The 27,123-nt window shown below is 47.7% G+C and overlaps 2 protein-coding genes across 2 annotated transcripts in view; both read left to right on the top strand.

Annotated features, from left to right (window-relative positions):
* C3 (complement C3) overlaps positions 1-20,550 on the top strand; it is a 37,886-nt gene extending 17,336 nt beyond the window's left edge. The window contains exons 18-41 of the mRNA XM_036754273.1: positions 30-141; positions 350-435; positions 1,994-2,133; positions 3,568-3,780; positions 4,159-4,225; positions 4,346-4,432; positions 4,673-4,876; positions 4,984-5,059; positions 6,279-6,438; positions 7,806-7,901; positions 8,208-8,364; positions 8,474-8,637; positions 13,020-13,178; positions 16,896-16,955; positions 17,144-17,234; positions 17,441-17,492; positions 17,794-17,881; positions 18,015-18,104; positions 18,738-18,843; positions 19,119-19,208; positions 19,317-19,397; positions 19,587-19,670; positions 19,781-19,916; positions 20,297-20,550. Coding sequence (XP_036610168.1) covers positions 30-141; positions 350-435; positions 1,994-2,133; positions 3,568-3,780; positions 4,159-4,225; positions 4,346-4,432; positions 4,673-4,876; positions 4,984-5,059; positions 6,279-6,438; positions 7,806-7,901; positions 8,208-8,364; positions 8,474-8,637; positions 13,020-13,178; positions 16,896-16,955; positions 17,144-17,234; positions 17,441-17,492; positions 17,794-17,881; positions 18,015-18,104; positions 18,738-18,843; positions 19,119-19,208; positions 19,317-19,397; positions 19,587-19,670; positions 19,781-19,916; positions 20,297-20,438 — 2,741 coding nt within the window. The 3' untranslated portion in view covers positions 20,439-20,550. The remainder of the gene's footprint in view (positions 1-29; positions 142-349; positions 436-1,993; positions 2,134-3,567; positions 3,781-4,158; positions 4,226-4,345; positions 4,433-4,672; positions 4,877-4,983; positions 5,060-6,278; positions 6,439-7,805; positions 7,902-8,207; positions 8,365-8,473; positions 8,638-13,019; positions 13,179-16,895; positions 16,956-17,143; positions 17,235-17,440; positions 17,493-17,793; positions 17,882-18,014; positions 18,105-18,737; positions 18,844-19,118; positions 19,209-19,316; positions 19,398-19,586; positions 19,671-19,780; positions 19,917-20,296) is intronic.
* A 2,184-nt stretch (positions 20,551-22,734) lies between these two features.
* On the top strand, positions 22,735-25,854 carry TNFSF14 (TNF superfamily member 14). The gene is made up of 4 exons (XM_036741096.1): positions 22,735-23,302; positions 23,549-23,582; positions 24,267-24,308; positions 25,362-25,854. Exons 1-4 carry the CDS (start codon positions 23,087-23,089, stop codon positions 25,790-25,792), a joined length of 723 nt encoding a protein of 240 aa, XP_036596991.1. The 5' UTR covers positions 22,735-23,086; the 3' UTR covers positions 25,793-25,854.
* Positions 25,855-27,123: the final 1,269 nt, after the last annotated feature.

Here is a 27,123-nt window from a genome sequence, read left to right as displayed (position 1 = left end):
CATGACCCCACCCTGTCCCACCTCCCTAGGTGACCTAGATGAGAACTTTATGCCAGAAGAAGACATCATCTCCAGAAGCCAGTTCCCAGAGAGCTGGCTATGGAGTGTGGAGGCACTGAGAGAGAAACCCGACAAGTATGGGTAAGTCTGAGACCCCCTGAGATGATCCTGGCCCCCAGCTCCCTTTCCACAATCCCCAAGTTGTCATTCTGAACTCATTTCATCTCCTTCTGGCGAGATGATGCCAACGCCCTTCCCTCAGTCTCAAGATCTCCAGCCTGCCCTGGAGACAGGTACCCCCTCCCCTCAGTACTTCCCTCTTAGTCCTCTCTCTTTTCCTCCCTCCCAGAATCTCTACAAAGTCCCTCACTGTGTTCCTCAAAGACTCCATCACAACCTGGGAGATTCTGGCTATTAGTTTGTCAGACACCAAAGGTGAGGCCAGGACTGAGAGGGAAAAGGCAGAAGTGGGGTTGGGGGTGGGGAGAAGGAGCATATGTATATGGTACATATATGTGTGTACAAACATGCATATGTATAAATGTATACATATATAGTAAATGTGTACAAACTATATATATTAAGTGTGTACAGTGTATATACATATAATGCATTGTGCATATGCATATAATGAATGTGTATGTGTGTGTATACTGTCTATTTATTCATACATACATACGTACTACAACTATAAAGCCTTTGGGAATAGGAATTGTGTATGTAAGAATGCACAAACATATGTGTGCATATACATATGTGGATATGTGGATACATGAGCATAAACATGCATGTATATAGAAATGTGTACACATACGAAATGTGTACATACTATATATGCACAATACACGTATAGTAAGTGTATGACATGTATGCATACAATGCATGAGTGTGGATATGCATATGATGACTGCATATATGTGTGTATCTGTACATACATCTATACATACACACATACAAACAACTATGAAGTCCTTGGGAATAGGGATTGTATGTGTAAGCATGTACATACACATGTAGGTATCTATGTATATACCTGTGTATACATACATGTGTACAAACATACATGTATACAAATGTGTACATACCATATATGCATAATCTATAAATAATAAGTGTGCAGTATGTGCACATACAATGCATGCATGTATGCATATAATGAACGTGTATATGTGCGTATCTATATATACACACACATATATGCATCCATATGAACAACTGTAAGTCCTTGGGAATAGGGATTGTATGTGTATGTACACACACGTATATGCGTGTACGAATACACATAGATAAATGTGTACATATAATGTATACATACTATATATGCACAGTACGTATATAGTATGTGTACAATGTGTACATACAACAATGCATATATGTATATGATAATGTATATGTGTATACCCACACATACATGCATGCATGCATATACATACATACATACATACATACATACATACATACATACATACAACTATAAAGTCCTTGGGAATAGGGATTATATATGTAAGCATGTACTGACATGTAGGTATATGTGCCTCTATATATGTGTATATATGTACAAACATACATGTATATAAATGAATACGTATAGTAAATGTGTACATACTAGATATGCATAATACATATATAGTAAGTATATAGCATGTGTACATATAATACATGTGTGTATATGCATCTAATGAATGTGTATATATGCATATACACATACATGCACGCATACATACATACGTACGTACATACATACATACATACATACATACACACATATACAAACAACTGTAAAGTCCTTGAGAAGAGGGATTATTCCATTCTTTGCTCTTGTATCCTCAATGCCCAGCACAATGCTTGGCACATAGTAGGTGTTTATATGTACTTGTTGACGGTTGCTAGATTGACTCAAGGACACAGGGTGAGTTAGTGACTCTTGGGCCAGGGCTCCCCACCCCCTTCCAGCTGCCTGTTTAGTCCCTGTTCCTGTTCCCTACTCGGGCAGGGATCTGTGTGGCTGACCCATACGAGATCACTGTGATGCAAGACTTCTTTATCGACCTTCGCCTGCCGTACTCTGTGGTACGCAACGAACAGGTGGAGATCCGAGCCCTTCTCTACAACTATGGAGAGAACCCGCTCAAGGTGAGGGGCCGTAGATAGCCCTGCCTGGATTCCCCCTCCCCATTCTCACTCCTTCTCCCTGTCCCCACCCTCGACCTCACTTGTTACTGTCTCCCAAGTTGGGGGGAGAAGTATGTGAGCTTCTTCATCAATGGATGACTCATTCAATGAGACCTCACTGACCCTGCCCACTGCCCTCCCTCCACCACCCCCCCACCCCCAGCTGCCCCATTTCCTAACAAAGTGTGCCAGATCTTTCAGGGAGGAGGTAGGGGTAGGGGTGGAGATAGGAGGAGAAAACATATACAACATCACAAAATAACAGAGAGGGGTGAGGCCTTAAAACAAAACAAAGAATATCAGGGGGACTTTGGGAACATAGAATGTCGCAGCTTTGTGTGTGTAAATCCAGGGGAAGGCAACCAGGACCGGTGAAGGGCCTCAAGGATAGACCATCTGAGGACTGGTTGAAAGAACTGGGGATGCTTAACCTAGGGAAGAAATGATTGCTAGCTCCAAGAATCTGCAGGACAATCATATGGAATGCTTGGACTTTTTCTAGCTGGTTCCATAAGCAAAGCTAGGATTAATAATAACAATTCAGTCATTGTTCAGTGGTGTCCTACTCTTCATGACCCCATTTAGACTTTTCTTAGCAAAGATACTGGAGTAGTTTGCCATTTCCTTCTCCAGCTCATTTTACAGATGAGGAAACTGAGGCAAACAGGGTTAACTGACTTGCCCAGGGTCACACAGCTAGCAAGTGTCTGAGGCAGGATTTGAACTTAGATTTTCCTGACTCTGGGTCCAGGGCTCTATTCTATGTGTCACCTGACCCTGAATGGAAGTTGCAGAGGTGTCGATTTGGGCTTGATGTAAGATCAAACTTCCTAGGATTTAGAGTTGCCCCAAAGTGAAATCTTAATGGAGAGGGAGTTTTCCCTCAGTCAGTCAATATTTATTCAGTGCCTGCTTAATGAATGTAAAGCCTATGTCACAAATAAGCACTTATTAAGTACCTACTATGTGTCTGGCACTTGTGCTAAGTGCTTTCTGGAGGTCTTTAAGCAAAGGCTTCAGCAAATAGAGCACTTAGTGGGGAGAATATGGTAGGGATGATTGTTCAGATATAGGTTGGGTTGGTGGGCTAGGTGGCCTCTGAGATTCTTTCTAATGCAGACTTTCTCTGATTGTTTGACCCTGGAGCATTGAATGTCACAGCTAGAAGGAACTTAGCAATCCTCTATATCTCCTCATTTCACAGAGGAGGGGCATGTCTAGGCAGCAGAAGTGGTTTGTCCAGGGTCGCACAGGCAGTAAGTGCAAGGCCAGGATTTGAAACCAGGTTCAGAGAACATTGGGAGCCATGGCGGGTTCTTGAGCAGAGCAGGGGACAGGAAGATCATTCTTTGGAGGGGTCAGTGTCATTTGGAGGCTCCTCTCCCACCTCACCAGGTACGTGTTGAGCTGCTCTACAACCCCGTCATCTGCAGCGCCGCCACCTCCAAGAAACGCTACCAACAGATAGTGAACATCCCAGCCAAGTCTTCTTTAGCTGTACCTTTTGTCATCGTGCCCCTGAAAATCGGCAACCATGACGTTGAAGTCAAGGCTGCTGTCTACAACCAGTTTATCAGCGATGGTGTCAAAAAGAAACTGAAGGTCGTGGTAAGTTTTGGGGGAGAAGGCCTTGTCCACCCTCACCTGCACACTCCCCTGGAGTCCACGTTAGATGGACCCCTCTTTTGGAGAAAGCCTCGGAAATCTTAGCTGTTCAGAACTGGAGGATCCTAGAATCCATGGAATTCCACCCTCTCAGGACTGCAGGATCCCAAAACCTCTGAAGTTTAGACTCTTAGACTCCAGAACCTTAGATTACAAGAATTTTAGAGTCCAAGAACCTTCAAATACAAGAACTGTAGGGCCCTAGAATCCCCTACCCACCCACCCCAAATCCTCTAGAACCAGTCTCAGTTGTCCCCAGAATGGGAGAGAAAGCCCATTCTGGGGATGACAGTTATCTCCTCCCTACTACCCCCCACAAAGCCGGAAGGGATGAAAGTGTCAAAGGCCGTGACCACTCGAACCCTGGACCCGGTGAACCGTGGCCAAAGTGAGTTGGGGTTTGGGAAGGAAGGTGGGGAAACCTGAATGGAACTGCAGGGGGGAAGAGGGTAAGGGAACTGGAGAGAGAACCCTCCATAATCTCCCAACCTTCTACCCCCTCCATCAGATGGAGTGCAGAGGGAAGACATTCCTGCAGCAGACATCAGTGACATTGTTCCAGGAACTGAATCAGAAACTAATATCCAATTTCAAGGTAGCGTGTCCAGGGATTCCTCACTTCTTCCCTGGGGGAGACATCTTCCTTCCCTCCTTCCTTCCTTCCTTCCTTCCTTCCTTCCTTCCTTCCTTCCTTCCTTCCTTCCTTCCTTCCTTCTTTCCTTCCTTCTAAAGCACAGCTTTAGATATTGGGTTATGGGGTAAAGGAAAAGGGAGCCCCAGTGGCCAAGGGCCTGCTCTTGAAGGAGCTTCTGAAGGATCTCTACCCTATCTGCAGGAACGCCTGTGGCCCAGATGGTTGAGGACGCCATAGATGGTAGCAAGCTGAAGCACCTGATTGTGACACCATCGGGCTGTGGCGAGCAGAACATGATTGGAATGACTCCCACGATTATTGCTATCCACTATCTTGATGCCACAGATCAGTGGGAAAAGTTTGGGGCAGAAAAGCGATTGGAAGCCTTAGAACTTATCAAGAAGGGTGAGGTCCCCGGACTCCCTAACCTGTTTCTAGCCTCTCCCAGAACCTGTTTCCATGATCCCATGGTCCCTTTCTGACCAAACCATACCCGCTTTCCCTCCCCACAGGGTATGTACAACAGCTGGCCTTTAAGAAGGGAGACTTCTCCTATGCTGCCTTTATACACCGACCATCCAGCACATGGTAAGCCTGGGATGGACCTCAGGGAAGTCTTTTTCCCTCTCCTAGCCCACTGTGGAGAAATTCAGAGGTTGTTGGAGTGGAAAGGGCCTGTAGTGTCCATTCCTCTCATGTTACAAAGACACTGAGACTAGAGAAGGGGAGTGACTTCAGAGATTATAGTAACAGCAATCTATAACAGTGATTATAATTATAGCTTCATATGGGACACTTTATGTGGACAAAGCACTTGCCAGTATCTTTGGGAATTAAATGGTATAAATCTTCTTATCTCCATTTTACAAATAAGGAGACTGAAGTACACAGAGGTCAAGTGACTTACCCAAGGTTGCAAAGCTGGTATTTGAACCCAGGTCCTCCAGCCCCAAATCCAGTGATCTTTGCAGTACCCCTTGGGTGCCTAAGATTGAGAGCATAGACCTCCAACTGAATGTCAGAGTTGTGAGGGCCCTTAGAATAGAGAATGTCAGAGCTGGGAGGGCCCTTGGGACACAGAATGTCAGAGCTGGGAGAGCCTTTAGAACAGAGAATGTGGGATCTGGGAGGGCCCTTAGGACAGAGAATGTCAGATCTGGGAGGGCCCTTAGAACAGAGAATGTCAGAGCTGGGAGGGCCCTTAGGACACAGAATGTCAGAGCTGGGAGGGCCCTTAGAACAGAGAATGTCAGAGCTGGGAGGGCCCTTAGGACACAGAATGTCAGAGCTGGGAGGGCCCTTAGAACAGAGAATGTCGGAGCTGGGAGGGGGGAGGGCCCTTAGGATAGAGAATGTCAGAGATATGAGTGTCCTTAGGACATAAAATGTCTGAGCTGGAAGAGACCTTAGAATAGACAATATTAAAGATGCTGGCAGGGACTTTAGAACACAGAGTGATAGAATCAAAAGGGTTCTTTGAGATCATCTAGTCCAATGCTTTCATTTTACAGATGAAGAAACAGACTCAGAGAAGTCATATGATGTGCTCAAAGCCACATAGCCAATAGCAGAACTGAGACTTGAATCCAGATCTTTTGACTCCAAGTCCAATGGTCTTTCTAGTATACCCTGATCACTGTAGTCAGGATACCCTGGGTTCAAATCCTGACTGCCGCTTATGGGCTCTGTGTACCCCTCTGGGTCTCAATTTCACCCTCTCTAGAAGGCAGATTAGACCAGATGAACTCTGTGCCTCTGTGAGGAGAAAGTTCACATGGTGAGCTGACATCATGACCTTGTCTCCCAGGCTGACAGCCTACGTTGTAAAGGTGTTCTCCATGGCCACCAACCTCATAGCAATTGATGCCCAGGTCCTCTGTGGTGCGGTCAAGTGGCTCATCTTGGAAAAGCAGAGACCAGATGGAATGTTCCAAGAGGATGGTCCAGTGATACACCAGGAGATGATTGTAAGGCCCCTACCTTCCACCTAGGGAGGTCAGAGGGAGACAGAATGTGGTAAGGCAGCAGTGACAGGAAGGTTAGACTCCCCAGGTTGGGGGTGGAGGGAGGGAGAGAGAGACAGAGAGAGACAGAAACAGAGAGAAAGACAGAAAGATAGAAAGACACAGAGAGGAAGAAGAAGAAGAAGATGATGGAGGAGGAGGAGGAGGAAGGAGGGAGAGAGGAAAAGAGGGAGAGAGAGAGAGAGAGATGAAGAGATGGAGGGAGGGAGAGAGAGAGCAGGAGAGAGGGAAGAAATAATAGAAGATAGATACAGATAAAAACAGAGAGACAGATAATAGATGTTTATAGAGTAGGATAGAAAGAGGTAGATAGATAGAGGTAGATAAAATTGAGATATATGCTAGATAGATGGATGGATAGATATAAGTAGAAAAGATGGACAGATATCTAGATAGCTAGCTATGGAGGTAGATAGAATAGATAAAGTAGAGAGACATACAGATAATAGCATGATAGATCACTAGATGGGTGGATAGCTGGGTGAGTAGATAGAGAGATGATTGGTGGATGTAGATAGAGTAGGACAGTCCAAATAGAGTAGATATAAGGGACAGATATTAGAGAGACTGATAGATTGATAGGGAGTTGGATGAGTGGGTAGATAATTAGAGATGATAGTTAGCAGTACATAGATAAGTAGGTAGATAAATAGACATAAAATAGACATGGCATTTCCTAAAGACTTACCAGGCACTGTGTTAAGCACTGGGAATGCAATCAGAAGCAAAAAAAAAAAAAAAGGTTCCTTCCCTCAAGGGGCTTACATTCTAGTGGGAGAAGACCACATACAAAAGGGAGCTGAGAAGTGTAGGAGAGGGGAAGCAAGATGGCCTGTGGAGGTCGTGCATGGACTGGTCTGGATTGGAAGTTGGCATTACTGGTGCTGGTGCTTCTTCAAATCAGAAGTTCTGAGAAGGAACTCATCAATTGGAGGAGGAGGCCAGAGGGATGGAGGCATTCATAGCATGAAAAGCCTTGCTCTGGGTCATTGGGAAGTAGGGGTTGAGATCATGAGCTACAGTATACAGCAGCCTGCATGGCAGAGGCTGGGCCTGGTATCATCTCCTCTGATGAGATAGAAGGGTACAATTTACCCTCACCTTGTCAGTCCCCTCATTGTCCCCAACCCTCACCTGTTAGTATCAGCTCAGGGTCTGAGGGAGGACGCAGCTTTTGTCCTCAGGAAGTTCTTAGTCTAATGGATCAGAAAGTCTAATCCAGGGGGAACTGAGACTTTCTAGGAGAAATGAGAGTTTAGAGGCTGAGAAGACTCAAACTCAGTGCATAACCTGGTCTTTTCTCCCCTCAGGGTGGCTTCAGGGGTGGGGAGGCTGATGTCTCCCTCACAGCCTTTGTGCTCATTGCCCTGCATGAAGCAAAAGATATCTGTGCGGGCCAAGTCAATGTAAGTGACTCCCCCTTACCAATCTCTTTGTGTGTCCTGGTCCTTCTCCAGTGCCCAGTACCCTTGCCTTAGACTCTCCCCAAACCTCCTAGTCCTCGACATCCATTTAGTCTTATGATCTGTGCCCCAACATTCAAGTTTCCCTTACTGCCTCAAACCTCTTCTCTGGTTCTTGGGGAATAAAAGATGGCTTTCCAAGGCCAGAGGGCATGCTAGGTAGTCTGTGGTACCTGCCAGGGGAGGAGGATATGGCATGAAGGGCCCCACAGTGCCAGCCTGAGCAGGGTCGGGATCTTCTTCCCACAGAGTCTGGAAGGCAGTATCAACAAAGCAGGAGACTTCCTGGCCTTCAAATACCAGGCCCTGACTCGGTCCTACACTGTGGCCATGGCTGGATATGCCCTGAGCCTGCTGGAGAGGCTCGATGAACCCAAAGTGGAGAAGTTCCTGAGTGCAGCCACGGGTGAGCAAGTCCCCTTGGAGTAGGGAAGGAGGGGCAAAGAAAAGGACGCTGGGAAGTCTCCAGGCTGGGGACAGCCAGTCAGCATGTCTAAGCTTTCTTTCCCCCACAGATGGCAACAGCTGGCAGGAGGAAGGCCAGAAGCTGTACAATGTGGAAGCCACATCCTATGCCCTTCTGACCCTACTGACACTGAAGGACTATGACACAGTCCCCGAAGTAGTCCGATGGCTCAATGAGCAGAGATACTATGGAGGTGGTTATGGGTCCACCCAGGTAAGTGGTGCCCAGGCCTGGCAGGCAGGGGACACACACACATTCACATACATACATACATACACACATACATACAAGCACACATACACACGTACACACACAGACACACAGACACATACACACACATACATGCATACATATATACATACATACATACACATACACACACAGAGTTCTCCAGTGGCCTTCCTAGAGGAAGTATCCACAGGCTGTCTGTGGAGAGGGGCATGGCAACCATACTCCGACTCTCCTTTCATCCTGAGTCCTGAATAGCATTGGTTGTGGCCATCATCCCATCCACGGAGAGGTCAGCCCCTTCTCTCCAACTGTCTATGCATCAGAAGCAGAATCTTAGAGAACTGCATAATATAGAGGACAGAAAAATTGTAAGCATGGACCTTGAGACCTGTTGTTTTTTCCATTGGTAAAGGGCACTCCCAGTGAGAAAACTCCCTCTTACCAATACAATTTGGCACCTGATCTGCAATTTATAGTTTCAGGGAATTACTGGAGCCCTGAGAAATTAAGTCACTTTTTCAAGGTCACATTGCTAGTTAGGGGTTAGACTTGGACTCGGCTCTTACTGACTTTGTAACTGGCTATCTATCCCCTATGCCATGCTTCCTTTATAATTAATCATTAATATTATCATTACTTGTAATCCCATCTGCAGCCATTCCTAGTTGTGATATTATTGTTAACAGAAGACCAAATACTTTGAAATATCAGATAGAATTACATAACTCTAAGCCCCCAATTTACTTTAGCATATATTTATTAGGCACCTAATATGTGCTTGTGCCAGGTACTACCCCACACAACCTATGAATGTAAGAGCTGGAGCTTTAGCATGTAGAATGTCTGGGATCCTTAGAGCACAGAATGTCAGAGCTGGGGAGATCCTTAGAGCAAGGGATGTCAGAGCTGGGGAGGTCCTTAGAGCAAGGAATGTCAGAGCTGGGGAGGTCCTTAGAGCAAGGGATGTCAGAGCTGGGGAGGTCCTTAGAGCAAGGAATGTCAGAGCTGGGGAGGTCCTTGGGGTACAGAATGGGATGTCAGAGCTGGGAGGGACTTTTTTTTGGTGGGGGGAGGTCCAGCTCTATGATTCTACAGGTATAAGGAACTCCTTTTGTGGAAATTCCCTCCACCAATGTTCATCATAAATTCATCTGTAATTTATAGTCCTGGAGATTTGCCTAGGAGTCAGTTAGTCAGTAAACATCAATTAAGTGCCTACTACATGCCAGGTGCTGTGCTAAACACTGGGGATGCAAAGAAACTCGAAAGATAGTTCCTGCTTTCAAGGAGCTCACAGTCTGATGGTGGAGACACAACATGTAAATAACTCTACAGATAAGCTATAGATGGGATAAATTTGTTGTCGCTGTTCAGTTGTGTCCGACTCTATGTGAGCCCGTGGACAAAAGTCCATGGTGTTTTCTTCTTGGCAAAGATACTGGAATGCTTTGCCATTTCCTTCTCCAGTAGGTCCCCACTTTACAGATGAGGCATTGAGGCAAATGGGGGTCGAGTGACTTTCTCAGGGTCACACAGTCAGTAAATGAGCGATCTTCCTGTTCTGATCTTCCTGACTCCAGGCCTGGTGCTCTATCTACTATGCCACCTAGCTGCCCCATGGGATAAACTGGAGATAATCAGTTGAGGGAAAGCAATAGAATTAAGGTGCATCAGAAAAGGTTTCCTTTAGAAGCTGGGATTTTAGCTGGGACTTGAAGGAAACCAGGAGGTGGAGATGGGGAGAGAGAATGTTCCGGGCATGGGGGAAAATCAGGAGAAAAGCCTGGAGTTGGGGGCTGGATTGTCTTTGGTAGAGGAAGAGCAAGGAGGCCTGTGTCATCAAAGACTGGGAGGAGGGCAGAGGGGAACGTAAGGAATAAGAAGACTGGAAATTGATGGGGGTGGGAAGCTGGCTGTGAAGGGATTTGAACACCACATAGAGAATTTTGTATTTGCCCTTGGAGGTGATATGGGGCGGGGGGGGGGCCTTGGAGTGAGAAGCTAAGGGCTTTCCCTATGATCACACAGTATATGTCAGAGACGAGACTCAAACTCAGGACTTTCTTACTTCTACCCACTATGGCATTCAGTTTCCCAGAGGAGACATTAGAACATAGAATAGAGAATGTCAAAACTCAGAGATTACCTACCGCCTTCTTTTACAGATGGTGAACTAAGGCCTGGAAAGGGGAATCACGCAGAGAATTAGCAAATCAGTGGCACAACTAAGGCCAGGACCGGGTCGCTTGACTCCCACTCTGGGAGTCCTGCATATTGCCTCCATAGTGGTGGGGTTAACCTCGGGTGTTTCCCTCCTTCCCCTCTCAGCCTTAGAGCTTCCTTTCCCTCATGGAGAGGAATGCACAGCTTTTACTACTGGGGAGAAGGGTAGCAAACAGCTGGGGCTTCTTCAACCAGGCACAGCAGGGGAATGCTGGGATTGCCTTCAGCCCCGTACTTTGTCTGAGCTCTTGACACAGGGCCAGGATGAGAGAGGGCTCTGAAGCAACTTTGATTTCTTTTTCTTTTCTTTTTTTTAAGCTTTAAATGGTGTCTTCCACCTCTTTTTTAAAAATCTTTTTTAATTAATTATTTTTTAGTTTTCAACATTCACTTCCATAAGATTTTGAGTTCCAAATTTTCTCCCCATCTCTCCCCTCCCCCCACCCCAAAATGGCATATAATTTGATAGAGGCTCTACATGTACATCCATATTAAACCCATTTTCCCATTAGTTATGTTGTAAAGAAGAATTAGAACCAATGGAAGAAACCACGAGAAAGAAGAAACAAACAAACAAAAAAATGAGAGGGCAAATAGTCTGCTTCCATCTGCATTCCAACTCCATAATCCTTCCTCTGGATGTGGATGGCATGTTCCATCATGAGTCTTTTGGAGTTGTCTTAGGTCCTTGCATTGCTGAGAAGAGCTGAGTCTATCAAAAGGCAATTTTGATTTCTCAAGTGGGTTCTAAAACTTCTTGCTGATGTTCTAGGCTCCAGGGTCATATTTTGTATTTCTTCCCCTGCCGGATTCTAGTATACTTTGATGATTATTGTTTTTTGGCTTTGTTGCAATTCTGTCTCAATCTGAAGTGGTTTGCTTAGTTTTTGGTTTTTGGTGGGTTCTAGTGGATTTTAGGCTCTGGCATAACCCTTCCTTCCCTTCATAGGTTCTAGGCCTCCTTGGTAGAGTTCTGGACTCCAGGGGGACCAGTCTCTGGGTATATTCCATGTCCCCTTGATGGTCTAGGATCTCACACCATTCTCTTTCCCTTATGGGGGTTCTAGGTCACCTCGGTTGTTCACATTTCCAACTCTGTTGTGGCCCTCTCTCTTTCCAAGTTCTAAGTAAGGCAAATATTTAACAACCAGCTCTCCATCGGGGGGGGGGGGTGCACACATGACACTTAAATTTAATCTACACTATTAGCCTTTTCTCCATGACTTTCCTATGTCTAGATGATCAACAAAACAATAAATCAAACCCAATTTGTAGCATTTGCTGATTTCTATGGTGTAAATGTTCACAATAAACATTTAACAATCTGCCCTCGAAAGCCAGTATGAGCTGGCTTGAGCAGCCCCCCTGGTTCTAGGTTACCCTAGTTACATTAAGACTCATAGTTTTCTGAAATACACACAGGGAGTGATGGTACCACTGTCTTCAGCTCTGGTCAGATCACAGCTGGGGTACTATACTGAGTGCTAGACACCACATTTCAGGATTGTCAGTCTAGAGAGCATCCAAAGGAAGGCAACCGAGATGATGAAGGGCCTCAAGTACATATCACACAAGGTTCTGTTGAAAGAACTGGGATTGTTGGAGAAACATGATAACTATCTTTGAGCTCTTGGAGGTCTCTAATCTGGAAAAGGAATTCGATGGGGTCAGTTTGGTCCCAGAGGGCAGGACTAGAAGGAACAGGTAGAAGCTAAAAAGAGGCCAATTTAGACTTGACATCAGGAACAATTTCCTTCATGCTATTCCAAAGTGGAATGGATTGCCTTGGGAGGTAGGGGACTCCTCCTCCTTCGAGGTCTTTAAGCAAAGGCTGGCTAACCACGATTTCTTTTTCAGACATGAGTTAGGCAAATGGCCAATTCCAATGGAAGATTCTGTGCTTCTAGATTACTTTCATGGTGCTCTAGGCTCTGCCACAGCGTCACTGTCAAGGGTTCTAGGTGGCCTTGTTGATATTCTCAGGTGTCTTGTGACCCTCTCATTCTTTTCTGGTTGGGTTCTAGGTCATGTCAATGGTATTCTGGCCCCCTTGGGTGGGTTCTAGGTCACCTCTATTGCTTTCTAGGTTTTCTGGGCTCTCTTGTGACACCCTCTTTTTCCCTTCCTGGTTTGTGTTCTAGGCTACCTTCATGGTGTTCCAGGCTCTGGCGCAGTACCAGCAGGAGGTGCCGGATCATGAAGAGCTAAACCTGGATATTTCTGTTCATCTGCCCAGTAGGAGCTCAGCTCTCACCTACCGCATCAATTACGAGTCGGCCAGCTTGTTGCGGTCAGCTGATGTAAGGCACTCCCTGACGTGAGGCACCCTACTCACTGTAGCCACTGTACCCCAGATAAAGGGGATTGCCATGCTTAGTTCTACCCTCACTCCAGCCTACCACAGTGGAGTCACCTTTCTTCTTCCTCTGGGAGAAGGACAAGATGAGGGAGAGAGAATCACAGTGAAAGGGACCAGAGGAACTATCAATGCTGTAAAGCCTAGAACGATGCTGGCCTGATGATGGCTGCCTGTCACCTCCTCCCAACCCCAAGGCTCTCTGTGAGATGAAGAAAGGTCCTAACCATGGGGAGAGGCTTCACTTTTACTATCTTTTCTCCTTTTGTTCTCTTTCTCTTCTCTTCTAATTCTTTACCTTCTTTCATTCTCTATCTCCTCTTCCTTCTTTATCATTTTCTTCCTCCTTATATTTCTACCCCTTTCTCTTCTTCCTCCCCATTCTCCTCTCCTCTCGCTCTTCTCTACTCCCCTTTCTTCTCCTCTCCTCTCTTCTCCTCCCTTCCCCTCTGCTCTCCTCTTCTCCTCCTTCCCCTCTCCTTTCCTCTCCTCTCCTCTCCCCTGCTCTGCCTTCCCCTTCCTTCCCATCTCCTCCCCCTTTTTCTCTACTCCCTCCTGTCTCCTCCCCTCCCCTCCTTTCTCCTCTCCTCCTCTCTCCTCTTCTCCTCCCCCTCCTTTCCTCTCTTCTCCCCTCCCCTCCTCTTCCCTCCCTGCCTTCCCCTCTCCTCCCCTCTCCTCCTCTCTTCTCCTCTCTTCTCTTCCCCTCCCTTCCACTCTCCTCCCCTCTCTTCCTCTCTTCTCTTCCCTTCTCCCCTCTTCTCCCCTCTCCTCCTCCTATCTTCTCTTCCTCTCCCTTCCCCTCTCCTCCCCTCTTCTCTCTCCTCTTTCCCTTCCTCTCCCCTCCCCTCCCCTCTCCTTTCCTGTCTCTCACATTCCTTCCATCTTCCTACAATAATGGAAACATGGCCTCCTCCAAAAGATACTGCATTCCTAACCATCCTGGCCAGTTCTGGCTATACCTTTGCCCATCCCCACCCCAGCACCTTGGGTCAGGATGAGGAGTAGGTATGCTCTGAGCTTATCACTGTTACCTCTAGACTCTCCCCCTACCACCACCATTCAGCAACTTCTCTTCCTTGAAGACATCCACCCCCTATTCAGATCCTGGTGGCAATGATCTTCAGACCTTCCGGTCATTCTGTGTCCTTCCTGAAGATGTTCTAGTCCTCTCTACCCTAACCCCTGCCTTTGTACTAGGGAGCTTCAGGATACACACTGATATCCCTTTGAATGCCCTTGCTTCCTCATTTCTGTGCCTCCTCCACTCCCATGATGTGAACTTTCACTCCACCTCAGTCAGATATAGGAATGCTCATAGCCACCATCACATCATCGCCCCAAAGTGTTCTACCTTCGTGATCCAGAACTCTAAGATTCCTCCCTGACCATAACTTCTTATCTGCCCATCTCTCCCTGTCCCATGCCTCCCAAATTTATGCTCTGTTCCCACTGCAACCTCCAGTCCAGAGGTGGGGAACCTTCAGCCTTAAGGCCACATGTGGCCTTCTAGGTCCTTAAGTGCAGCCTTTTGACTGCATGTGGCCTTAAGGCCGCAGGTTCCCCACCCCTGCTCCAGTCACTCTATCCCTTCCTGATTGTCCAGGTTCTAGGCCTCACTGCCCCACTTTGAAATCTTTCCCATATAGTTTACTATATGATCAACTTTACACTGGTCTCTCCCCTTGAATCCCTTGTCGGTGTCCTGTGGCTACTCACTACATTCCAAACCCAACCCTCTATTATTTGCCTTCGTTTGCCTTCTCTGCTTCTATTCTTATGCTGCTGAACCTGCTAGAATCCACAACTATGCAGACTTGTTCACGACAGATTTATGTTATCCAAACACAATTGGGTCCTCATTGGTACACACCCAACCTTCTACTGCCTCTCTACTACATTCCCCACAGCATTTGTTCCAAACCTTCTCTTCCTTCCTCAGGTCTCCTATGCTGCTCCCCATTCTCTGTAGTAAACCTTGCTTCATACTCTACCAAAAAAAAAATTCTCTCCAGTTCTGTACTTCAGATTACCTCAACATCATCCCCCGTTCTGTCTTTCTTTGCAATAATCTCTGAAGAAGAAATGGCAAGATTCCTCCCCAAAGTTCCTTCTTCTTGTGTTCTACATCCCATCCTATCTCACCTCCTTTGGGAATTTGATCATCTCCCACCTCTCCTTATCCACCAGCTCCTTTCCTGCTTCCTGTAAACATGCCCGGACTTTCCCAATCAACTTTATAAAACTTTCATGTGATCCTAACATTTCCTTAAGTGACATTCTTGTATCTCTCATCCATTTTATAGCCGTACTCCTAGAAAAAAAAACTTTCCATACTTGTTATCTCTACTTCCTCACATTCCACTCAATTTTCAACCTGAAATCAGTTATTTTTTACCCCAAACTCAACTGAAACAATCCCTCCAAAGTTGCCAGAGATCTCTCTATTGCTAAATCCAATGGACTTCTCTCTGTCCTCCTATTTTTTGACCTTTCTGCAGCCTTCGACACTGCTGGCCACCCCCTTCTCCTGAATACTTTCTCCCCTGGATTTCCATGACACTGCCCTGTTATGGTTTTCTTCTTACCTGTCTCCTTTGCAGAATCATTGTCTGTTCTTCCCCCATGTACAATGTACTCCAGGGCTCTGTGCTAGGTCCTCTCCTCTTTTCTATGTCACGGTGACAACCATCATCTCTCCATCAATGGCACCCACATCTCCAGATTCAGCCTATCTCTCTACTGAACTCCCATCTCATATCACCAACTGCTTAGAGGATCTGTCCACCTGGGTGTTCCATAGAGCACTCAAGCTCAACATCTCTAAAACAGAACTGATGATCTTTCTCCCTAACCTTCCTCTTCCTTCTAACTTCCCTGTTTCTCTGGAGGACACCATCATCCTTCCAGTCACCCAGGTTCTCAACCTCTGAGTCATTCTGGTCTCTTCCTTCATCCTGAACTCCTATATCTAATTGGTTGCTGAGTCTTATGAATCCTCCCTCCATGAAATCTCTCCCATTTGTCCCCTTCTCTTCAATCAAACAGACACCACCTTACCTCGGGCCTTTGTCGCCTTTAATCTGGGACTATTATGATTGTCTCCCTGTTTCTACTCTCTCCCCTCTCCAACCCATCCTCCAATCAACTGCCAAATGATATTCCTAAAACACAGGTCTGAGCATGACATATTAGTGACTCGCAATAGCTTTAACCCCTCTTAATTCCAGTACCTTCCCCTGGTTAATTACTTGCTATTCATCCTGTATAGCTTGTTTGCATGTTATGTTCCCTATTAGATTGTGAGTTCCTTGAGGGCAGGGACTGTCTTTTGCCTCTTTTTGTATCCTTAGAGCTTAGCATAGTGCCTGGTGCATAGTAGGTGCTTAATAAATGTTGATTTATTAATTAAATCTCACCTCCTCTAAGAGGCCTTTCCCAATTTACCCATTTGTAGTTCTGCCTCCCCTTCCCAAAATTAATTTGTATTTATTTTGTATGCTTTTTTTGTATTCAGATGTGTACATGCTGATTTCCCCCCACTGTGAATTCCCAAAGGGCAGAGATTATCTTATTTCAATCCTTGTATCCCCAAATGCCTAGCAAAATGCCCAGCACTTGAAGTTTAATAATTGCCTGTTGAACTGAATTCTCCTTTCTATAGACCAAGATAAACGAAGACTTTAGCGTAACGGTCAAAGGAAAAGGACAAGGCACACTGTCGGTGAGAAGGCTCTAGCCCTTGACCTAAGTCTAGCCTGATCTCCCCTTCCTAACCTCCCCCTGACCTTGACCCAAGCCTGGGCTCTAATCCCAGCCCCAGTCCTGACCCCCACAACCCTCTTACTCAAAGAATACATTTTACCTGTTCCTGCTGTGGTCCACTCTGACCTCCTTTCTTCTGACTTCCAGGTTGTGACAGTGTATAATGCCAAGTTAAAAGACAGTATAAAGTGTAAGATGTTTGACCTGAGAGTGTCCACTCGACCAGTCCCAGCAAATGGTAAGATGCCCTCCTCCCCCTTCCCAGGCCCAGAATCCTAATCTCTTCCCTTTTCTCTCTTCCAAATCTTGGCTCTGATCCCTTTCTCCAGTTCTTACCCACCCTTACTCCAGTTCTAATGCCCACCCCCCATACCCTTTCTCCACTGGAGTAGGGATCAGACCAGGAGTTCTTACCCTCACATGTTCTCTCCTACCTGTTTTCAGAAAGGGTGCCTGAGGATGCCAAGGACAGCGTGTTCCTTGATATCTGTACTAGGTGAGTCCAGGAGAGTGAAGGCCATTGGGAATCGTCTTCCCCCCTTGCCTGGAGGAAGGGCCCAGTTTAGGTCCTGGATCACTTCTGTTACCAATGTTCTTTCTCCTCCCTTCTAGCCGCTTCTGCCCTCCCCTATTCCCTCATCCCAAGATCCTCCAGGGAAGCGCATCTTGGAAGTCTAACCTGTTTCCAACAGCTGCCTGCCACAGCTAGAGGCCAAAACCCCAATCTTAGGCTTACCCTCTGGCCCTCTGCCCCCGCTCTGATTCCCCTGGGCCCCTTTTGGTTCTGCCCCATCCAGGTACCAAGGAGAAACCGATGCAACTATGTCAATTCTGGATGTCTCCATGATGACTGGCTTTTCCCCAGACACAAAAGATCTGAATTCAGTAAGGAAACTGGGGAGGGAGGCCAGGATGCGGGTGAAGAGTCAAGGACGGGGCTGGCTGGGGCGGGGGAGGGGGAGGACTGAGTCCTGACAAGTGCTCCAGGCTCTCACATTATCTTTGCCTCCCTCCCAAGCTGCTCAAGGGCAAGGACAGATACATCTCCAAGTATGAACTGGGCCAGGCTGTGTCTGACAAGAACACTCTTATAATTTACCTGGACAAGGTGAGCAGTGAACCAAATCCTCGCCACTTCCCATCCCCACTCCGAATTTTGTCCACTGTTCCTCCTTTCTGCCTTCTCTGACAGGTTTGCCTGTCTCTCTCCCTTCCTCTCTTCCTCCCTCTCTTTTCCTCTTTCTCTCCCTCCCTCCCTCTCTTTCTCTCTCCCTCCCCTCTCTCTCTCCCTCCCCTTTCCCCTTCTCTTTCTTTCTCCCTCCCTCCATCTCTTTCTCTCTCCCTCCTTCTCTTTCTCTCTCCCTCCCCTCTCTCTCTCCCTCCCCTTCCCCCCTTCTCTTTCTTTCTCCCTCCCTCCATCTCTTTCTCTCTCCCTCCCTCCCTCTCTTTCTCTCTCCCTCTCTCTCTCTCTTTCCCTCTGTCCCTCCCTCCTTCTCTCTTCCTCCCTACCCCTCCCTCCCTCTCTCCCTTTCCTTCCCTCTCCTTCCTTCTCTCTCCCTCCTTTTACCCCACTTCCTTTTTAACCCATTCTTAGATTCCTCTCATTCTCTCTGTTCCTCCTCGCTATGACCTTCCTTCTCTTCTCACCCTCCCCTTCTTCTTCACGATTTGTCTTGGTCTCCCTCTGGCCCCTCCTTAGTCTGCATGAACACCCATTCCTCCCTTTCCTTCCTCCTCTCAGATTTCCAACAAGGAAGAGGAATGTTTGAGCTTCAAGATTCACAAATACTTTGAAGTGGGACTCATCCAGCCTGGGGCCGTCAAGGTGTACTCCTACTACAACTTGGGTCAGTGAGTCCTCTGTGTTGGGGGCTAGGGAGGGGGAAATGGGAACATCGAGCAGGAAGCAAGATCTCGAGGACTTCCCAGTCTGAATTGTGGTGTGCTGAGTTCTTAGAGTCTCGGGACGTATCTGAAGTTTGGAGCCCAAAGGTCTCAGGTTCAAGGGCTGGAGTAAATAAGGGGGCCCTGGCTCTCACTCCCAGCTCATGTCCTTGAGCTTCGGAGTCTTGGGGCTGAAGCCTCTGATCCTTCTTTCTTATTCCCCCTCTCCCCTCCTTAGAGGAAACCTGCACCAAGTTCTACCATACAACTAAAGAAGGTGGTCTGCTTAATAAAATCTGCCACAAAGACGTGTGCCGCTGTGCTGAGGGTGAGTGCCAAGCCAGCTGAGGGCTGTTGGACATGGCCTGGCTCGGGGATCTAAGCCCTCTCTTGGCTAGCTGCTGAACCCGTCTCCTTCTCTCCCTCCTCCCCGCAGAAAACTGCTTCCTACATAGAGAGGAGAAGCTTGCAAGGCAACAGAGAACTGAGGAGGCCTGTGAGCCTGGAGTGGACTATGGTGGGTATAATTGGGAGGCTGATCCTGTGAATTCTTGTGTGTTTCTGGATCTCTGTGTCTGACTAAAAAAGTCTTTCTGTGTCTGACTAAACATGTCTCTCTGTGCCCACGTACACGTACGTGGCATACCTATCTGTGTATGCTTCTGTGCTCCTGCCTCACATTGACTCCTCTGGTCTCTGCCCTCAGTATATAAGGTTAAGGTGGAAAAGATCAAGCAGTCTGACAGCTTTGATGAATACCAGATGTTCGTCAAACAGGTCATTAAATCTGGTGAGTGGCCCCATCCCTGTCCCATGCCCAGACCCTCAGACCTTTTCCTGCGACCTCCCCCTCCCAAGGCTATTCTTTCCTCATGTTGCATTCTCCACCTTGCCCCTCAGGCTCAGATGAGAATCCTCAAGGCAAGAGTAGAACATTCATCAGCCATGTGAAGTGCCGTGAAGCCCTCCTGCTAAAGGAGGGCAAGGATTACCTGATCTGGGGCATCTCCTCTGACCTATGGAAAATGAACTCAGAGTAAGAGCCAGGGTCCATCTGTTTCCCCCAGTCCAAGTTCTTTCTCCATCTCCCTACCTGGTCAAGGTTATCCTGCTCATTCCCTGACCAGTCTGAGTCATTCTGCTTATCCCTTCTTTGGGTTATTCTGTTTACCATCACCTTCTCCCCCTGCTTACCCTGGGTTTCTCTGACCATCTCCCTGTTCCATCTGGTTCACCAGATTTCATATCATTCTGCCTATCCCCCTCCTTAGTCCAGGTCATTCCATCGATCCCCCTTCTTGGTTTAGAGAACACTTATTCCCCTCCCCCTCCCCACTCCGGGTCACTCCATCCACCCACTAGTCCTGTAGCTAGGGACATCCCTCCTCCACTAAGTGTACCTCTCTGTGCCCCCAGGCTTAATTACATCATTGGCAAGGACACTTGGGTGGAGTGGTGGCCACAAGAAGATGAATGTCAGGATGAAGAAAACCAGAAACTGTGTGAGGATTTGGAGATCTTTTCTGAAGGCATGCTCTCCTTTGGCTGCCCCAACTAACCTGGCTGCAACCTGACCCCCATCCATGGATTCAAATGATGACCCATCCTTGGCCTTAGCCAGGTCCCACCTTATTTCTAAATAAAGACTCTTTTTTCAAGGATTTAATGAACTCACCTTGTGTGGTGCTTGGAGATCCTTGGGGAATCAGAGAACAGAACCCCAGACCTAGGGGGTAGGGGTGGAGGAGAGACCACAAGAGAACACCATGCATGGAGACATCACTGAAGTTGGAGGCAGGTGGTCAGGTTCAGATCCCAGCTATGCCCTGGGAAAGTTCCTTCTGTGCTCTCATCCTCAGTTTCTTGATGTATAGAAATGAGGGTAATCATCTCTGTCTGAATGGTGAATGATCATCAGAGAATCCCAAAGTTCTGTTGTAATGTGGGGTGTTGGGATTATAATTATTAAAAAGGCCAAATACTCATGGACATCTCGAGGTGTTGGTTTGGCTTGGGGACCAAGCCCCATCCTTCTATTCTGGTCCTTGAGGATCGTCATGTCAGAACCAGAAGGGCCCCAAGAGATTATGTGGTCCAACTTTACAGATTGCAAAGGTGAGACCTTGAAGGAGGGGGGAAGGGCTTACTCAAGTAATGGGTAACAAAGAGCAGAGTGAATTTGAACCCTTCTATCATTCCCTCATCGCCCACTTTTCCTGGCTGGCTGGCTGACTCAAAGGAGGTAGGGAGGGCTGGCCTGGACAAGAGGTGTTATAGGCAGTGGTGGGAGGAGGCATAGAAACCAGAAGATGACTGCTCAGAGTAGAACACTGTCAGCACCGACCCACCCACCTGCACTCCCTAGCAAGCCCTTCAAACTTCCTCAGCAGCAATCACAGGGCCCTGCATGCAGCAGGTGATTAATAAGTGGTTCTTGAAAAGACACATATCCCATAGAGGACCCTCTGAGGAGGGACAGGGTGTGGATGGGTGAGAGACAGGGCAGTTGGAGCCCTCAGGTATTCGGGTCCCCAGCCAGAGAGTCCAGGAAACATCTTTGGTTTGGGGGTTTTGTGATTTGCAGTTCAACTCTGGCCTTGGGTCGGGGTGAAAGGAGTACGGGGCTGAACACAGAGACTCTAAGGTCGCTGGGAGACTTTGGAAGGACCATAACATATCCCCAACCCCAAGGGCTCTAGACACTGGACCCTTGGATCTCCCTCCCTCCGTGTTATTGTTCAGCTGTTTGTCAGTCATGTCTGACTGTTCATGACTCTGTTTTGTGGGGTTTTCTTGGCAAAGATGCTGGAGTGGTTTGCCATTTCCTTCTCCAGTCCATTTTGCAGATGAGGAAACTGAGACAAACAGGGTTAAGTGACTTGCCCAGGGTCACCTAGCTAGTAAGTGTCTGAGGCTGGATTTGAACTCAGAAAGATGAGTCTTTCTGACTCCAGGCCTGGCGCTCCATCCACAGAATCACTTAGCTGCCCCATTCCCACTGTACACTGTCTCCAAACCAAGATGGGGAATACATACTTGGAGATCATCAATAAAGCTTACATATTCAACCCTCATTTCCCACCTGACTCTTCCACATCTGCATCTCCTCTCCCCCTACCCCACACTTGCCACATTCATACATACTCATGTACATAGCCACCACACTTGAAAAGGCCCATGTCTGACCCATGGGAATTGATAATGGAGACCACATTGTGACTACTCCTCAACCCTCCATCCAACTCAAATCCCTCTTAGCCTGGTCTCTAAAGATCCTGAGTTTCGGGGTGCAATGCGGGACTGTCATAGGATCATAGAAATAAGGTTAGAGAGATCTTAGAGATCATTTAATATAACTTACCTAACAGAAGAAGAAACTAAGGCCCGTAGGGGGACAATGACCCAAGGTCACACAGCTAGTAAATATGTCAGGCAGGAATAAGCCCAGGTATCCCTGACGCCAAGCATAGCTGCCTAGCCACCCTCACCATGCTGCCTGAGGAACTCTCAGATCCCTTTCATCTCTAAAGTCCTCTGCCTTGATTACGTTTCCCATTCAGATGATCTTTGTTAGTCCTGCTTCCTCCTCAGACTTGCTGCTTGATGAGCCCCACTACCTGGCTTCCTTTGGGCCCCCTCTTTGGTGTCCCTCAGGCCCTTGGGGCACACATACTTTAATAGCTTTCCCAGAGAGGGGTCACCCAGGTTCCACATGGTCTTGGAAAATCGGAAAGTGTGAGTACATCAGCCCTACCCACCCACCAGCCACTGGGGCAGGAAGGGGGCGGCCGGGGGAACGGGGCGGGGCAGAGTGGCTTCAAGAGGCTCTTGGGGTGAAGGCTGGGACCAGAGCAGCCTCGGTTTGCCTGCCCACCTGTCAGGGAGGCCTAGCCAGAGCACATGTGGTAAGCAGCTGGTTTCCTCTTAAGAACCTATAGCCCCAGGGTCGTGCCAGTGCATTCATCAGACAGCCAACAGGATACCCACACCGTCACCATCACAGGCTTCCTCTAAGTCGCACATCAGGTACTTTCCAGGCCCTCACTACTTGGGCATTAGAGCTGGCCACAAGAACTGGCCCTTTCCTGGGCTGGAGGCCAAGTAAGATTCCTAAGAATTGAGCCTGGGCAGGTTCCTGGGCATTAAGATTGGGCACCAAAGCTGGAGACTTACTCAGTAGCTGTGGTTCCAGAGAGCAGAAGAGCCATGGGAGATCCAGTGATTCATCCATCAGTGTTCATTGTGGATGGACAGACAGATGTGCCCCTCCCCCGGCGGGGAGGGAGCAGGCAGCGGACATGTCAGAGAACACAGCTGTGCCTGGGGCTCCTACTGCTACTGGCGTTGGCTGGTGTAGCTATCGAAGGGTATTTCCTATGGAGATTCCATTGGGACCTGATGGCCCTCAGCCTTCGGCTACCGGTGAGTGAGCAAGCTCAGTTTATGTGCCCATGTGTGTACCTGTGTGAGCAAACGTGCATTTGTGTGAACATGTATGTGCTTCTGTGTGGACACATGGCACACACAGGTCTATATATACATGCCTCTGTATGTGCATGTGCATGTGTATGTGGGGTGTGTGCGTGTGTATGTGTGTGTGTGCGTGTGCGCATGCGTGTGCCACTTGTCTGGTGGTTTCCATAGTCACACTGCGTTTCTGTTTTTCAGAAAGAGGAGGGCTCCTTGGAGAAGCTGGTTCAGGGTAAGTTTAAAGGAAGGGATAGGGACAGAAAGGCCAGCACTGTCCAGGGGGAGGGGTCACCCAAGCTCTTCAACCAAGTGTCATCCTGTCTTCCGTCATGCCTAGGCTGGTTCTCAGACCACAGTCTTCCCACCCCCATCCTCCTCCCTCCCAACTTGACTTCTGTCTTTCTTCTCCCTCCCCAGCCCCCACGTCCAGCTTCCCTTCTGCATTGGTGCTCCTCCTTCCTCCCCCCTCCAAGCCTAGGAACACTATTGCCCAATGGAGTTTGCATAACCCAGGGTTATGAGTGTGTGTGTTGGGGTTGGGGGGGGTGTAGGAGAGTGTGGGTGGTAAACAGATAATATACCTTATCCCTACTCAGAGCTGAAGTGCAGGAACTGAATTTGGGGTCCAATGACCTGGGTTCAAATCTCAGCTCTGCTGCTTACCACCTGTGTGGTTCTGGGCTGGTCAGTCTCATCTCCTTGTGTCTCCGTCTCCTCACCTGTAAAATGAAGACTTGGCGATCTTGTCCAGTTCTAGAGTTAGGCTCTTGTGATCCTCTGACCTCAGGATCTGGGGTTGGCTGTGACCCCAGAGGGGAGGGGATTAGGAGGAGCGTCCCACAGGGGCTCTAAGAAAGAAGTTGGAGATGCTACCTGTAGCCCCAACCTTTGACTTCTGACCTCTATCTCTTCCTAGAGCGGAGATCCTATCAGAACAAGCCAGCAGCTCACCTCACAGGTAAGGAGCTGGGGGCAGAAAGGGCAGAAGGGGAGGAGAAGTGGTCCCAGCGGGCCTAGACTGGGTGTGGGACTAAGTATGTGCCCTCAGAGGTTCCTATGCTCACATACTTGCTCCAGAAATTCCAAGGCCCATAGGAAAAAGATAGGGAGATGGGTCAATCATACTAAGGAGTATGGATGGATACATTCCCTAGGCAGGCCCACAAGTGGTACAGAGTGGGGAAAGAACACTGGATCTGGACTTAGAGATCCCCTTCCTCTGTGACTCAGTTTCCTCAACTGTAAAACAGAAAGTTGGATTAGTTGACCTTTAAGGTCCTTTCTACCTTGGGATTTTGTGATCCTGTAGATAACCCTTTGAGACGCAATGTGGTCATTAATAGTGGGACCAATAACAAGGGGCCAGCCTTATTGTCAGAAAGGTCTGGGTTCAAGACCTGCCTCTGAGGTATGCTAGCTGTGTGACCATGGGTAAGTCACATAACTGCCGGGTACCCAGCAAATTCCAGACTACATCAATTACAGAGAGTTTCCACACCAGGAATTTCCTACACTGATGAAATCACAAGTCTAAGCCGAAAACCAACCAACCAACCCCCAAACTTCCCCCAAACCTCCCACAATCCCTTATTCCTCCTTGGTACTTTCTATTTTTCTAGATTTCTTCCCCCTCCTTAATATCGTAGAATCTCAGTATTGCCAATGACTCTAGAGATTGTCTAGTCTGAACACCTCATTTTATGTTAAGACCCAGATCTGTGAAATGACTTACTTGAGGTCCCTGACTCCAAATCCACACACAGGCAGACAGGCGGGTTGGAAATCTGCTCTTCTGAGTCTTCGGACTCCAAATCACAGCCTCTTTCCACTAATGGATACTGAGTCCTCCTACCTAAGAGGGCTTAGTTAAACTGCCCTACTTGCCAGGGGAATATAACAACATCCTTCCTTCTTCTTCCCTCACCACATATACACTTATACTCTATGTATGTTCGTATCTCTCTCTCTCTCTCTCTCTCTCTCTGATTTTCTTTCTCTTTCGTCTCTCCAGGGGCCAACTCAAGCCTGGCAGTGAGGGGTGGACCACTGCTCTGGGAGGCCCATTTGGGCCTAGCTTTTCTTCGAGATCTGGACTATCGAGCAGGATCACTGGTGTGCACCCAGCCTGGCTACTATTACATCTACTCAAAGGTGCAGCTTGGCGGTGTTGGATGTCCAGAAGGGTCAGCGACTGGTGGACCTGTTACCCACGGGCTCTACAAGCGCACACCCCGATACCCCGAGGAGCTGGAGCTGCTGGTCAGCCGTCGGTCCTCCTGTGGCTGGGCGGGGGACTCGGCCAGGGTCTGGTGGGACAGCAGTTTCCTGGGTGGTGTGGTCCACCTTGAAGCTGGTGAGGAAGTCTTTGTCCGAGTGCTAGAAGAGAGACTGGTCAGGGTCAAGGATGGGACCCGCTCCTATTTTGGGGCCTTCATGGTTTAAGGTGCCTCAGTTTTTCCATCTACAAAACAAGGGATTTGGATTAGATAATCTCTATGCTTTCTTCCAACTCTCAATCCAATGATCCTGTTATCTTAGATGTGTGACCTTGGGCAAATTGCTGCCTCTCTGGACCTCAGTTTTTCCCATCTGTAAGATGGAAGGATTATACTACATGGTCTCTAAGATCCTTCCAAGCTCTCAATTTTATGAACTATGTCTGAAGACCTGGTCCAGGCAGTTAACTTGGGGGATACAGAGGATGCTTCCAAGACTAGACAGAGAGTTAGTAGGTGGAAGTCAGAGTACATGGTAAGACAAAGGACTGGTCTGTCCATTCAAGGCACCAGCAATGGCCTGAGGGCTAGCTAAAAAACCTGGAAGTGATGCTGAATTTCCTGATATTCAGGATGGGGTTTGGGGAGTCATGGGGTATTTATCGTGGGGTAGGGGAAAGCAGGTGAGGGGATCCTGTCCAAAGCTTGAAACTCACCTACTGTAGTCTATACAAACACAGTACGATACACATACAGTCATATAGAAATAGATACATACATATGTGTGTGTGTGTACACACACACAGAGAGTCACCTCAGGGATATCAGAGATATCACACACAAAAATGCACACAAGGAAATAGTCCCGCAATGACACACACATGCTTACACAGCTACATACACTCTGACCCAAAATCACATACATCTTAGAGTTGCACATGAATAAAGCTTTAAAAAAGTCACAGTCACACCTCTCTTACACAATCACACAGTCACACATGAATACACCCAGCGTCACACAATTCTGCGTGTGTCTCTTTCTCTTTCCTCTTTTTCTTCTCTGTCTCTCTATGTCTCTGTCTCTCTGTCTGTCTATGTCTCTGTCTCGCTGTCTCTGTCTGTCTATCTCTCTCTCTCTCTCTCACACACACACACACAGACACACACACACACAGACACAGACACATACATACACACACACACTTCCTGCAACAACTGTGGGGTCTGGGTGGAGAGTGAAAGTCTCAAGCCCAGGGCCCTCAACTGATCCTGGACCTATCAACTCTGAAATAAAAAGCAAAATGCTTACCTGGGCACGGGCTGCTATCTTTGGTTTGTTTGAGGGAATATAGGAAACCAGTTGGGAGCGCATAGACAGACACTGGGGGTCTTAGTGGGGGGTGATTGGGTTTGAGGAGGAGTAAAATTAGAATCCCGATGGTTGAAGTGACCCTTGGGAGCGAGAGAGGGTTAAATGAGAAAGGAACAGCTTTTCCTGAGAAACAGCAGGACGTATCTCTAACCCACGTTTGTAGTTGGAAGGACTGAGGAGGACGA

This window comes from Trichosurus vulpecula, chromosome 1 (assembly GCF_011100635.1).
Source record: "Trichosurus vulpecula isolate mTriVul1 chromosome 1, mTriVul1.pri, whole genome shotgun sequence".
Taxonomy (NCBI): domain Eukaryota; kingdom Metazoa; phylum Chordata; class Mammalia; order Diprotodontia; family Phalangeridae; genus Trichosurus; species Trichosurus vulpecula.
Note: the sequence above shows the minus strand (reverse complement) of the source record. Positions and strands in the feature narration are given on the sequence as shown.